The sequence below is a fragment of the Portunus trituberculatus genome, chromosome 5, assembly GCF_017591435.1.
Source record: "Portunus trituberculatus isolate SZX2019 chromosome 5, ASM1759143v1, whole genome shotgun sequence".
Taxonomy (NCBI): Eukaryota; Metazoa; Arthropoda; class Malacostraca; order Decapoda; family Portunidae; genus Portunus; species Portunus trituberculatus.
Genome location: NC_059259.1, coordinates 9,991,311 through 10,004,222, shown reverse-complemented (window position 1 = coordinate 10,004,222; position 12,912 = coordinate 9,991,311). Strand labels below are relative to the sequence as shown.

The 12,912-nt window shown below is 40.4% G+C and overlaps 1 protein-coding gene across 1 annotated transcript; it reads left to right on the top strand.

Annotated features, from left to right (window-relative positions):
• The first annotated feature begins 25 nt into the window (after positions 1–25).
• Positions 26–6,469, top strand: LOC123513843 (deoxyribose-phosphate aldolase-like). Its single transcript, XM_045271248.1, has 7 exons — positions 26–99; positions 955–1,104; positions 1,961–2,152; positions 3,313–3,447; positions 4,065–4,306; positions 4,771–4,880; positions 5,568–6,469. The coding sequence occupies exons 1-7, from the start codon at positions 63–65 to the stop codon at positions 5,662–5,664; spliced, it is 963 nt and encodes a 320-aa protein (XP_045127183.1). The 5' UTR covers positions 26–62; the 3' UTR covers positions 5,665–6,469.
• The last annotated feature ends 6,443 nt before the right edge of the window (positions 6,470–12,912 follow it).

The window sequence follows — 12,912 nt, the reverse complement described above, 5'->3', positions numbered from 1 at the left end:
AATACTTTCAAATTCACCCGCCACTAGCATTATATTCTCACAAACTGATAAAAAAAAGAACAATGAAAATGGAGGCGAGGAACACAGGAATGCCGCTGGGTGAGACATTTTTCCCTCTCACACTTCCATTTAGCCGGGACCTTTTGATTTACTGTTACATATAGACCTATAGGCTGCCTGTGCTTCCTATAGGCTGGTGACACGGGCCTAGATGAGCGTTACAAGTGGTGTGAGGGCGAGATAATGTGTGACTAGTTTGATACGTGTTATATAAAGGAACGGCCGTGTTTAGTGGTAGTTTTATGTATTGTTGTCATGTTTTGGTGTGTTGGGAGGGAAGTCTATAGATAAATCATTCTTTTTTGCTGTTTTCTTTATTTTTACCTTGTGTTGGTGTGTTGTGAGGGAAGTCTATGGATTAATAACTTTTCTTTGTAATTTTCTGTTATCATCGTCCTGTTTTGTGTTGGGAGGGAGGTCTAGATAAATCATACTTTTTTAGATTTTCTGCATTTTTATCATGTTTTGGTGTGTTGGGAGATAGTCTGTTGATAAATCACTCTTTTTAGGAATTTTTTTGGTGTAAGGGAACTAACGTGATTGAAATATTAAGTCTGAAACCTAACCTAACGAAACTGGGACGCTACACACCATCTGTATCCTTAGCCTGATTTAAGAGGAAACCAGCGCTCTTCTTGAATTCTTCCTACCCTACCCTACCCTGCCCTACCCTACCCTACCCTGCCCTACCCTACCCTACCCTACCCTGCCCTGCCCTACCCTACCCTGCCCAGCCCTGCCCTACCCTAACCAAACCAAACCAAACCAAACCTAACCTAACCTAACCTAACCTAACCTAACCCAACCCAACCCAACCCAACCCAACCCAACTTAACCTGCTATAACCATCCTTAACCTCACCTAACCTAAGCTAACCTTGTCCCCACCCCCCAGACCTGGCGTGGGTGCATGGGGTGCGCATCAACCTGCCGTCAGTGAAGAGGCGAGCAGACTCCCTGGGGGCACGGCGCTGTGTCAAGAAGCAGTGGCAGGCGGCCTGGCTGCTGCGGGCCGTCACCTGTATCGACCTCACTACTTTGTCCGGTGGGTGGTGGTGGTGGTGCTGTGGTGTGGTGTTGTTCTTTATCATCATTCCTAACCTAACACACAATCTTAAAACACCGCTAAACTAAAACACACACACACACAAAAAAAAACATAAATAAATAATAATAATAAAAAAAAAAACAATAATAATAATAATAATAATATCACAACCATTGATTGACACACCCACCCTGTAGTACCCAGACACCCCAGAATACAGCCACACCTGGAGCGGGGCACACAGTATGATACTCAGGCCCTGTAAAATTACAACTAGGTGAATACACACACACACACACACACACATAGCCGCTGCCCGGTAGCTCAGTGGTTAGAGCACTGGCTTCACAAGCCAGAGGACCGGGGTTCGATTCCCCGGCCGGGTGGAGATATTTGGGTGTGTCTTCTTTGACGTATAGGTGCTGTTCACCTAGCAGTGAGTAGGTACGGGATGTAAATCGAGGAGTTGTGACCTTGTTGTCCCGGTGTGTGGTGTGTGCCTGGTCTCAGGCCTATCCCAAGATCGGAAATAATGAGCTCTGAGCTCGTTTCGTAGGGTAACGTCTGGCTGTCTCGTCAGAGACTGCAGCAGATCAAACAGTGACACACACACACACACACACACCTAACCTAAGCTAACTTTAATCTAACTTAGGCTAGTCTAACCTAACCTAACTTAACCAAGGAACACACACACATACTCACCTAACCTAACTTTAATTTCACCTAACCTAACCGAATCTTAATCTAATTTAACTTAACCAAACTTTTACCTAACCTAATCTTATCCCCACCCACACACACACACTCACCCTAACCTAACCTAACCTAACCTGATCTTAATCCACAACAGGTGACGACACAGACATCAATGTGGAGCGTCTGTGTCACAAGGCGGCCCATCCAGTGCGGCGGGACTTGATGGAGGCGCTGGGCATGGCAGAGAGCGGCCTGCAGTGTGGCGCTGTCTGTGTATACCCTGCACGTGTCGCTGGTGCTGTCGCCACGCTCAAGAGAATTGGTGCTGATATTCCTGTGGCTGCTGGTGTGTGCTGGTGGTGGTGTGTGGTGGTGTGTGTGTACGGGTGGTGATGTGGTGGTGTGTGGTGGTGGTTATGGTGTGGTGGTGTGTGGTTGTGTTGTGTGTACTAGTGGTGATGTGGTGGTGTGTGGTGGTGTGTGTGGTGGTATTTGATGGTGGTGATGGTGTGGTGGTGTGTAGTTGTGTTGTGTGTACTGGTGGTGATGTGGTGGTGTGTGGTGAATGGTGGTGATGGTGTGGTGGTGAGTGCTGGTGGTGGTGTGTAGTGGTGGTGTGTAGTAGTGTGTGTGGTGGTGTATGGTGGTGTGTGTATGGTAGTGTATGGTGATGTGGGCTGGTGGTGAGTGGTGGTGATGTGTATTGGTGTGTGGTGGTGGTAGATGATGGTGCTGTGTGCTGGTAATGTGTACTGGTGTATGATGGTGGTGATGCTTGCTGTTGGTGTGTGGTGGTGTATGGTGGTGTGTGGTGGTGGTGGTGTGTGGTTTGTTGGAGGTGGTATATAAGTGGTGGGAATAAGTGGTTTAGTGGGGGGGGGTTAATATTAATGGGAGTTACGCCATGCTGGTCGAATTATAAGATGTCTCCACAACTTAATTTTTTTTTTTTTTATATCATTTTAATTTCATGTATTCTTTCCTTTTTTTCTTTTTCTTTATCTTTTTCTCTTTATTCCTATTTTCTTTTGTATATTTCTCCTTTTATTCTTACCCTCTTCTTTCCCTGTCTTTATATTCTCATCCTTCTGTTTCTTCCTCTTTGTTCTTGTTCTCATTATCGTTGTCTTGTTTTTTTATCATTATTTTCCTCTTTCCTCTTACTCCACCTGTTTATCAGTGTTGCTGCCTTGTTAAATGTCGCTATAACTTCATGAGATGCTGATACAAACTAGCTCATTTTTTCTTTTTTTGTATTCTCTTCTTTTTTTTCTACTTCCCTTTTTTTATTCTCTTTAATCCTTTTTTTCTTTTTGTTTTGTTTTGTTTTCTTTTCTCTTTCCTTTTCTTAATCTCTTTCCTATTTTCTTATTCCTATTCCTTCCTTTCTTCATGTTTTTCCTCCTCTCTCTTTTCTTCTATCTTCTCCATTCCTTCTTTTCTTTTCAATTCCTTTTCCTTTTTCAATCATTTTTCCTTTCTATTCCTCTGTGTTTCTATTCCCAGTGGCTACCGGCTTCCCTTCTGGCCAGTACCACCTCAAGACTCGCCTGGAGGAGGTGCGGCTCACAGTGGCGGATGGAGCGAGCGAGATTGACATTGTGATTAACCGAGAGATGGTGCTCAGCGGAAACTGGCAGGGTAAGGCTTCTGTTTATTTACCTAGTTTACCTATTTGTAGTTTTACAGGGCCTGGGCTTTATGCTTGTGTGGCCCTGTCTCCATATCTACACTTATCCAATTTTTCTTTAAAAGTATGCACACTCTTTGCTGACACCACTTCTTCATTCAAACTGTTCCACGTCTCAACACATCTTTGTGGGAAACTATACTTTTTAATATCTCTTACACATCTTCCCTTCCTCAGTTTCTTACTATGCGATCTTGTGCTTCGAATGTCATTCTTCTCTCAGGATCAGTTTCTCATTATCCATGTGGTCCATTCTGTTGATCAATTTATAAGCTTGTATCAGATCCCCTCTCTCCCTTCTGTGTGTGTGTGTGTGTGTGTGTTTTACCTAGTTGTGTGTTACAGGGTTCAAGCAGTATTTTGTATGATCACTCCCAGGTCTTTCTCTTCGCTCTTTTTCATTATAATATCTCCTTCCATTCACTCTCAACTCTACTAAACTGTATGTCGTTTACCTAAGTTATGCCAAATAATAAAAAATCAACTTTCAGGTAAAAATGTATCCCAGTACTGAAGGAGTTACTTTATTTACCTTTGGTCATACAAAATCAAAACAAACAACTTTCAGGTCTGTATGACGAGCTGGTGGCGATGCGTGAGGCCTGCGGGGAGGCTCACATGAAGGCTATCCTGGCGGTGGGTGAGCTGGGGAGCCTTACTAATGTGTACAGAGCTTCCCTGGTGGCAATGATGGCTGGGGCAGACTTCATAAAGACGTCCACAGGGAAGGAGGGAGTCAACGCCATCCTTCCTGTTGGTGTTGTCATGTGTCGTGCCATCAGGGACTACTATGAGAAGACTGGGGTGATGGTAGGTTGCTTGTCTGTCTGTCTATCTCCAATGCGTCTTTCCTTTTGTTTGTCTCCTTTGTCTTCTGTTTTTTGCTTATTCTTTTTATTTTTTTTTCTGTTCTATTGTTTTGTCTTCCTTTTGTTATTCTCTTTTCCTTTTTTTTTTTTTTTTCTTTATATTCTATCGTCTTGTTTTTCTTTTCTTATTCTCTCATCTTTTTTTTCTTCTTTGTTCCTTCTTTTATATTTTTCTTTTCCTATCCATTTGTATTTTTTCCTTTTCTTAATTTACTTTTTTTCTGTTCTCTCCATTTTCCTTTTCCTGTTCTCTTCTTTTTTCGTTCTCTGTTCCTCCTTTTCTTTTCCTTTTTTATTTCTATTACTTTGTTTCTATTTTGAGTATGTTTCTATTAACAGTGTATCTTCCTCTCTCTCTCTCTCTCTCTCCAGTGTCTCTTTATCACCTGCTCTCTCTGTGTACAGGTCGGGTTCAAGCCTGCCGGGGGTCTGAGGCAAGCCAAGGACGCTCTGGTGTGGCTGGTTCTCATCAAGGAGGAACTCGGAAATGACTGGCTTAATAACCATATGTTTAGGTGAGTTCTCTGTGTGTGTGTGTGTGTGTGTGTGTGTGTGTGTGTCTTTTTTATCTTTTCTTTCTTCTCTCTTTTTTTTCATTCTTTTTCTTCTTTAGTTTCTTTCAATCTGTTAATTTTTTTTAAGGATATTTTTATGGTTGTGGTGTTGGGCTGGCAAGATTTTTTGTGTACTAAAAGGAAAAATGTCTTATAAACTTGTCTAATTGTCTCTGTGGCCTTGGAAATTTGTCGTAGGGAGAGGGAAGGCATTTTAAGAGTTTTTATTGTTCTGGTGATGAATTGGCAAGATTTCTAGTTTATCAGAAGGAAAAACTGTCTTGAAAACCTGACTAATTGTCTCTATGGCTTTGCAAAATTGAAAGAATAGAGCTTTTTAAAGACATTTTTATGGTTCTGGTGATAGATTAGGAAGATTTCTAGTTTATTAAAAGGACAAACTGTCTTGAAAAGCTGGCAAGTTGTCTCTGTGGCCTTGGAAAATTGCTGTAGTGAAAGAATGAAGCATTTTTAAGGGTATTTTTATGGTTCTAGTGATAGATTGCCAAGGTTTCTAGCTTATGATAAGGAGAAACTGTCTTAAAAACCCGCCTAGTTGTCTCTGTGGCTGTAGAAAATTGTCGTAGTGAGAAAGGAATATGGGCAACACTATAACATTACTTACCTTACTCTTCTTTCTCTCAACAGGATTGGTGCTTCAGGTCTGCTTGGGGACATAGAACGACAACTGTTCCACTACGTTTACGGCCGTTACGCTGCCTCCTCTGAGCTGCCCATGGCCTAGAGGTGGCGTGGCAGACTTACATATTGCTCAGTGTAGGACCACATTCATAAACACTTCACCACAACACCACCACTATTTCAAAAGGTTCCAGTTTAAGTGACACAAGTTTTCAAGGGTGTTTTTATGGTTCCAATGACAAATGAACAAGGTTACAACACAATGCAGTGGAGAAACACCCTCACATACCAGGCTAGTCATCTCAGTGGCCTTGGAAAATAGTGGTGGTGAGAGAACAGAGCGTTTCTTAATGTGGACCCTAGTCTTTACATGAGCTGCCTGGTGCTGTGTGAGTGGCTGCAGTGCTGGGTGTTCCTGTGTGTTGCTGTGTGTTCCTGGTGCTGTGTGTAAGAGTGGCTGCAGTACTGGGTGTTCCTGTGTGTTCCTGTGTGTTACTGAGTGTTTCTGGGTGTTCCTGTGTCACTGCATGTTCGTGTGTGTTACTCTGTTGCTTGGTGACTCTGGTATCCCTTCAAAGTGCTCTATTTTTCGTGTGTGCTTGGTGAAGTTAATGTTGAGATCATTACAAATATTTCACTGCTGTTCATTACCTTACAGTGATTTTGGTGCATTTTGGTATCACTTCAAGCCTGTTTTCACTGCTGTTCATTATCTTGGTGACTTGCGGTTGGGCTGGCTTGGTTCTGCTGCAGCCAGGAATGTTTGTGTGGTGTCAGTATGGTGCTGGAGTTTTTTATAGTGTTATTCTGTATAAGGCAAGAAATACTGACGTTTGGCAAGGACAGGTGCGAGTTAAGGGACGATGGATGCTAAATACGATGAAAATTAAACTACTTTACTTAGCTTACTGAAATTTTTATTGAAAATTAGTCCAACTTGAAAACCCTCTGTGGCCAAATTTGGAGATGATACCCGTAAAGATAAATGAATGAAAATTTATTTTATTGAAAAATGAGTAGCATTTTTAATTTGCCTACAGATCCAACACCAATGATAATTTTTCAATCCAAACACTGTCTAGGAATTCCTTTTTGATTACATTTCAATTTAATCTAGAAGGAATGTTACATAAAAAAGGGGGTTTTATGTAACAAGGCAAGAAACTTTCCTGTTTGAAAAAAAAAAAAAAAAAGTTTTCTATGAACTTAAAATATCTTCAGCTATTTCTTTTTCACACCATGAGAAAATATAAATGATTAACAGATAGAGCATTATCTGGTGAATAATATGCCACAAGAATGGTGAAAATTGATCAACAAATAAAAAAGTTATGGTAGTATGAATTGTAAAATCTTACGTTTTGAGAAAATGGTATCTAAAGTTGAGTCAAGATGTCACGATGCATCAGTGTCCACCAGGCGTGTAGTGAAGGTCCTTCTGTAGCTGCTTATCTCTCATTTTCTTCTTGAGAGGCACATCCATCTTCTTATCTAGATTTTCAAAGTATTTTCCAGTAATCTGTGAAGGTACTAGGTCCAAGTTTTCATAAACATCACTGTCTCTGTACCCTGCATTATGTACACTGACTGCACGAGCTATAGAAAAGTCTAGTTTGTTCTTGGATGTGCTTAGATGTTTTGGGCAATACTGCCACAATCTGCTGTGGAATGATTCATTGGGGTTTTATGTGTACCCTTTGAGGCATCTTTTCATCATATCATCAGTAACTAGTCTTTCATAAACCTTTCGCACAAGCTGAAGCTGGTCTGGCTCAAGTACAAAGGGTACTTTTGTTGTGCTGTGGCTTGGGGGTGTCTCCCTCAAGGCCAGAGCCTTTTGGTAGAAGCACCAGGAGTCACTAGATTTAGGGCATAGATGATGCTTTGGATTGGTGTCACTTGACGAGCAGCAGTGTTCAAGAGATGACATGATGTCGTTCCTCATTTCTTCTTCTGTCATGTTCACCTTTCTTGTAATGCCTCTCCGGAAGGAAAACTGCAGGCGAGTGATAACTTTGTCTGTCAACTTATTCTGTCCACCAATTACAGATCTCTTCACAGTTTTTCCACTCTTTGTTTTTACAGTCTGTGTTTCTTTTCTTAGTCCAGTTCCAAGCCTCTTTGCCACATGATTGATGCAGTCCATCTTTTCAACCAAATGATCTTTCCCATATGGCCCTTCTCCTTCATTACATAATTTTACACAACTACAAGCCGAGCTATCACCATCACTTATAAAGTTGATGTACCTCATGTTATGAGAAAGAGATCGGTTCCAACATGCCAGAGCCTCTGCTGCCTCCATTCCCCCTGAGGTACTTGTATAGTTCACCTGGCAGGAGAGGTTGTGGTTCTCCTTCCACCTGGCAAACTTGGTGTCAGTCATTTTTGCTTTGTTGACAATGCAAAGTTGACATATTTTTGAACAAGTCTCATAGTCCAATATTAGACCAGTGTTAGCATCAATGACTGCTCCAACACCAAAAAGAGAAGAGTGACTCTGAGTATGCCAAGTCCCATCAAAACTAACATCAACATCTAGTATGTCATCTTCATCGGGGTGTTTGTCAAGTTCTTGGGCATAATACTGGATAACAGCATTTCTACTTTGTTCTAATACAGACTTTGTATGTTGAATAGTTCCTTCACTTATGTAATTTGCATATTTCATGTACACAGAGCGAGTAAAATGCCTGAGACTCAGCAAACCACAAATCTTTTCTACACCAGAATAGGCTAGTCCAAATAACACTGACAAGTAAGTAGGTTAACATCAGAGTTACTGAGTGAATGTTTTTTACAGTGGTCTGCACTTCACTATCAGGTACACTATTTAGTATAACACTTGCAATCACTGCACTGTATCACGACACTTGTGTCTGCTTGGTGAATTATGAACTTACTGGCAATGTCAGTTCCAAGACATATTTTGCAGGCAATATTACTAGCAAGAGTTGTAAACACATTTTTTCTCACTATCATATTTTCTTCATGGAATGTGTAGGAAGATGCAGGTGAAGCAGAAAGAATACGCTTCCTCTTCTTTGCACTTGAGGTTGGCAGATTAGCGCGAGCAGCAACTGTGGGTGTGGTTGGCGGGGACGCCGGGGGTCCTGACGCTGGGCCAGCTGATGGCTGCCCACCTTCTGATATCCTTCTTTCTTCTTTCTTCCGCTTCTCTCTCGCTTTCTTCATGCCCTCTCTTCTGTTTCTGGTTGCCTAGCTAGGTCTAGGCATGGTGAATTGCCTCGTGAAGGTACCATGTAGAAAAGAAAGGCAGGTAGAGTGCAGAGTGACAAGCGGTAACAGACCACCTTTCTCTATGAAGGACAAAGGTCCACTGGGCTAAAAAGGCGGTGTCACACTAGCACTTTTTCCGTCGTTTTTCAGAAAATCGACAATATTTTGGCTGCGGCCTGTCACACACAAACGGTGTTTCATCGTCACACAGACCGACAATGGAAACACAAACATGGAGGCCACGCTGCGGCAAAGATACGCTGCTTTGAACGTAATACTGTGTATTACGAAACTTAGACGAGCTAAACAAGCCAAAAGCGTGCATGGATGCGTTCATGGTTAGTGGTAGAACCAATGCACGTAGAAGCAGGTTGAGGAGACGGCAAGTCTTGTGGTCTTGGTCTTGGTATGTAAACAAAGGCAGAAAATTTGCAGACGGAAACGATCCCTATCGTCTGACAAATTCATGCGATAAGTTCATGCGGAACGTTGAAAACTAGACGGAAATCGCATTAATCGACGGAAAAAGTGCTATAGTCTGTTCACTTTAGTCTGAGCCGTGAAGCCGAGCCTCATTTGAAAGGAGGCCGCTGATTGGCTGGCCCCCTCTCTCACTCACCTTGTGTTGAAAGGCTGCGTCAGGAATGCTTTGTGGTACATGCTTTTGTTTTATTGGTTATATCTCATCTTATACACATAACAGACAGTTTCTGTTGGTACCGCTACACTCAACAGTAAATGCAGAAGCTTTGATACTCGGGGAAAAACAATTAATAAGCAACTATAAAGAAGTTTTAGCGAGTTGAAGTGGAAAACTTTTCGCGACATCTTTATAACACGGTTTACTTATCATCATATCCTTTGGATATATTTAAAGGAATGCTGTTATAAATGATTGCATTTCATAAAAGAATGTCTCCTGAACGGTATGCAACTTCCAAATTATAGTTAAAAGATAATGTAAGCGAATTACATAATTATTTATGGGGAAGTATGACTCGCGAGAAAGGGCACGGCGGAGTGCTGCCAGGGAAGACACATTTACTGTTGAGTGTAGCGGTACCAACAGAAACTGTCTGTTATGTGTATAAGATGAGATATAACCAATAAAACAAAAGCATGTACCACAAAGCATTCCTGACGCAGCCTTTCAACACAAGGTGAGTGAGAGAGGGGGCCAGCCAATCAGCGGCCTCCTTTCAAATGAGGCTCGGCTTCACGGCTCAGACTTAGGTGAACAGACTATAGTGTGACACCGCCTTAAGCAGCTAGCAACTGCTGCCAGCCGCCCAGTCCGCCACAACTCACTGATGATACCAGATAGCGCTTCCTGATTCAACTTCAAAACGCTAGAAAAAACTTATCTTTAAGCCTACAAAGATGTGGTAAAGTTCCGCATGGAGTGCAAAATGTAAATAAGGCGCGCCGCATGCATGCCCTTTAATTAAATGCCCAGAAACGTTATTTAAAGGCCAGAGACAGATTCCAAACCTTGTATACATGTTGTCAGAAGGATGTTGGAGGTGATCAAACACTTGTCTCAAAATGGTCCGATCGCTCATTTTGGGTCAGAAATATGCGTACATCCCCATTAAGGTCAATTTCTGGACAAATAAGGGTTTTGAAGTGTGGTGTTGGGCTCTGTCAGTCAGGAAATACTCTGGTTTGGCAAGGACATACAGTCGGTCAAGAAATACAGTCAGTCAAGAAATAGTCAGTCAGTCAGGAAATAGTCAGTCAGTCAGGAAATACAGTCATTCAAGAAATAGTCAGTCAGTCAGGAAATAGTTAAGAAATAGTCAATCAGTCAGGAAATAGTCAATCAAAAAATAGTTATGAAATACACAGGTTTGGCAGGTGTTGAGTATAGTGTTACTGTGTGTGACTCAGAAAACACATAGGTTTGGCAAGGACAGGTGCTAGTTCAAGTAAATTCCTGTGTCCTATAATAAGGAAAGGTTGACTAGGTTTGGCATGAAGAGGCAGGAAGTAATCATTACCTGCCCGTCTGAAAATTAACCCCTTCAGTACCAGGACGCGTTTCCTTATTCTGGTGACTATGTGGTGATTTTCTACAGCTTCAGAAACTTGTGTGGAGGGTTAAAATAGTGAAGACTCTAGCCATTAATCTTCTGACCTCCATAGACCCTTGGTAATGTCAATAAAATGGTGTTATTGTAGCCAAATTGTCTTAAAATGCCCCAAAAACATGACAAACTGTCTTAAAATGCCCCAAAACATGCCAAACTATCTTAAAATGCTCTAAAAACATGCCAAACTATCTTAAAATGCTCTAAAAACATGCCAAACTGTCTTAAAATTCATTCTGGGTACTATTTGGTGATTCTATACAGCTTCATGTAAGGATTAAAATAGTGAAGACTCTTGCCATTCATGTTCTGACCTCCATACAGCCTTCTTAAATGTCAATAAAATGGTCTAATCACACACAAAACTCATAGCAAAAATGCGTCCCAGTACTGAAGGGGTCAATAAAGAACATCCTGCGTCTTCCAGTAAAAAAAAATACATATATAGTTAATTTTGACTATAATAGAAATTGTGCCATATATTTAAGCAAGCTTATAAAAAGACACACAATATATATATCCTATTTTTCTCTGTAGTTTGTATGATTTTGTGACATTCCAGTGCATGTCTACTGTTCTGAAATATAAGAAAGAGTTATGGTAAAGTTTTCTATCGCATCTACATTAGTTAGTGAATGAGCAAGTTTATAAATAGACAAATAAATATATACCAAATTTTCTATATGATTTTGTGACATTCCAGTGCATGTCTACTGTTCTGAAATTAAGTATAAGCAAGAGTTATCATAAATATTTTCTTTGCATATTCTTTAGTTAGTGAGTTAGTGAGCAGTTTATAAATAGACACAAATATATACCCAATTTTCTTTATGATTTAGTGACATTCTAATGCATGTATACTGTTCTGAGATGAAGTATAAGCAAGAGTTATGGTAAATAATTTTCTTTGGCACATCCTTAAGTTAGTGAGCAGCTTAAAAATAGACACATAGATGTATATCCTATTTTTTCTGTGGTTTGCAGGATTTGTGACATTCCAGTACATGTCTACTGTTCTGAAATATAAGCAAGTTATCGTAAATATTTTCTTTGGCACATTCTTTAGTTAGTTAGTGAGTGAAGAAGTTTATAAATAGACACAAAAATATATACCCAATTTTGTATATGATTTAGTGACATTCTAATGCATGTATACTGTTATGAAATGAAATATAAGCAAGTGTTATGGTAAATATTTTCTTTGGCACATCCTTTAGTTAGTGAGCAAGTTTATAAATAGACACATAGATGTATATCCTATTTTTCTCTGTGGTTTGCAGGATTTTGTGACATTCCAGTACATGTCTACTGTTCTGAAATATAAGAAAGAGTTATGGTAAAAGTTTTCTTTCGCATCTACTTTAGTTAGTGAATGAGCAAGTTTATAAATAGACAAATAAATATATACCCAATTTTATATGATTTTGTGACATTCCAGTGCATGTCTACTGTTCTGAAATTAAGTAGAAGCACATTATCATAAATATTTTCTTGGCACATCCTTTAGTTAGTGAGCAGCTTATAAATAGACAAATAAATATATACCCAATTTTCTATATGATTTTGTGACATTCCAGTGCTCGTTTACTATTCTGAAATATAAGAGAGAGTTATGATGAATGATTATCTTTGCCACATTCTTTAGTTAGTGAGTGAACAAGTTTATAAATAGACACATAAATATATATCCAATTTTCTCTGTGGTTCTGTGACATTCTAAGGCATGTCTACTGTTCTGACAAATGAGCAAGTGTTATCCTAAATGTTCTCTTCTACGCATCCTGAAGTTAGTGAGAAATGACGATGGTGGCGCTGGAGGTCGACAAGGAAGGCAGCAAATAAAACACCAGCGCTTGTCTTGTCTTGAATCAATTGGACATACAAAACGTGTGTAGGCAACATGCAAAAGAGTACATACACACACACACACACACACACAAACGGACACACACCCATACGTAACTGTGGAAAAATACAATAGCACCTCCTTAATAATAAGACACACACACACACACACACAC

Bases quoted from the DNA above. Each gene is read 5' to 3' on its own strand.
- LOC123513843 (XM_045271248.1), top strand. From the start codon at position 63: ATGAAAATGGAGGCGAGGAACACAGGAATGCCGCTGG. The intron at 100-954 runs GTGAGACATTTT...CCCACCCCCCAG, and splicing joins GAACACAGGAATGCCGCTGG to ACCTGGCGTGGGTGCATGGG. The intron at 3,448-4,064 runs GTAAGGCTTCTG...AACAACTTTCAG, and splicing joins GCTCAGCGGAAACTGGCAGG to GTCTGTATGACGAGCTGGTG.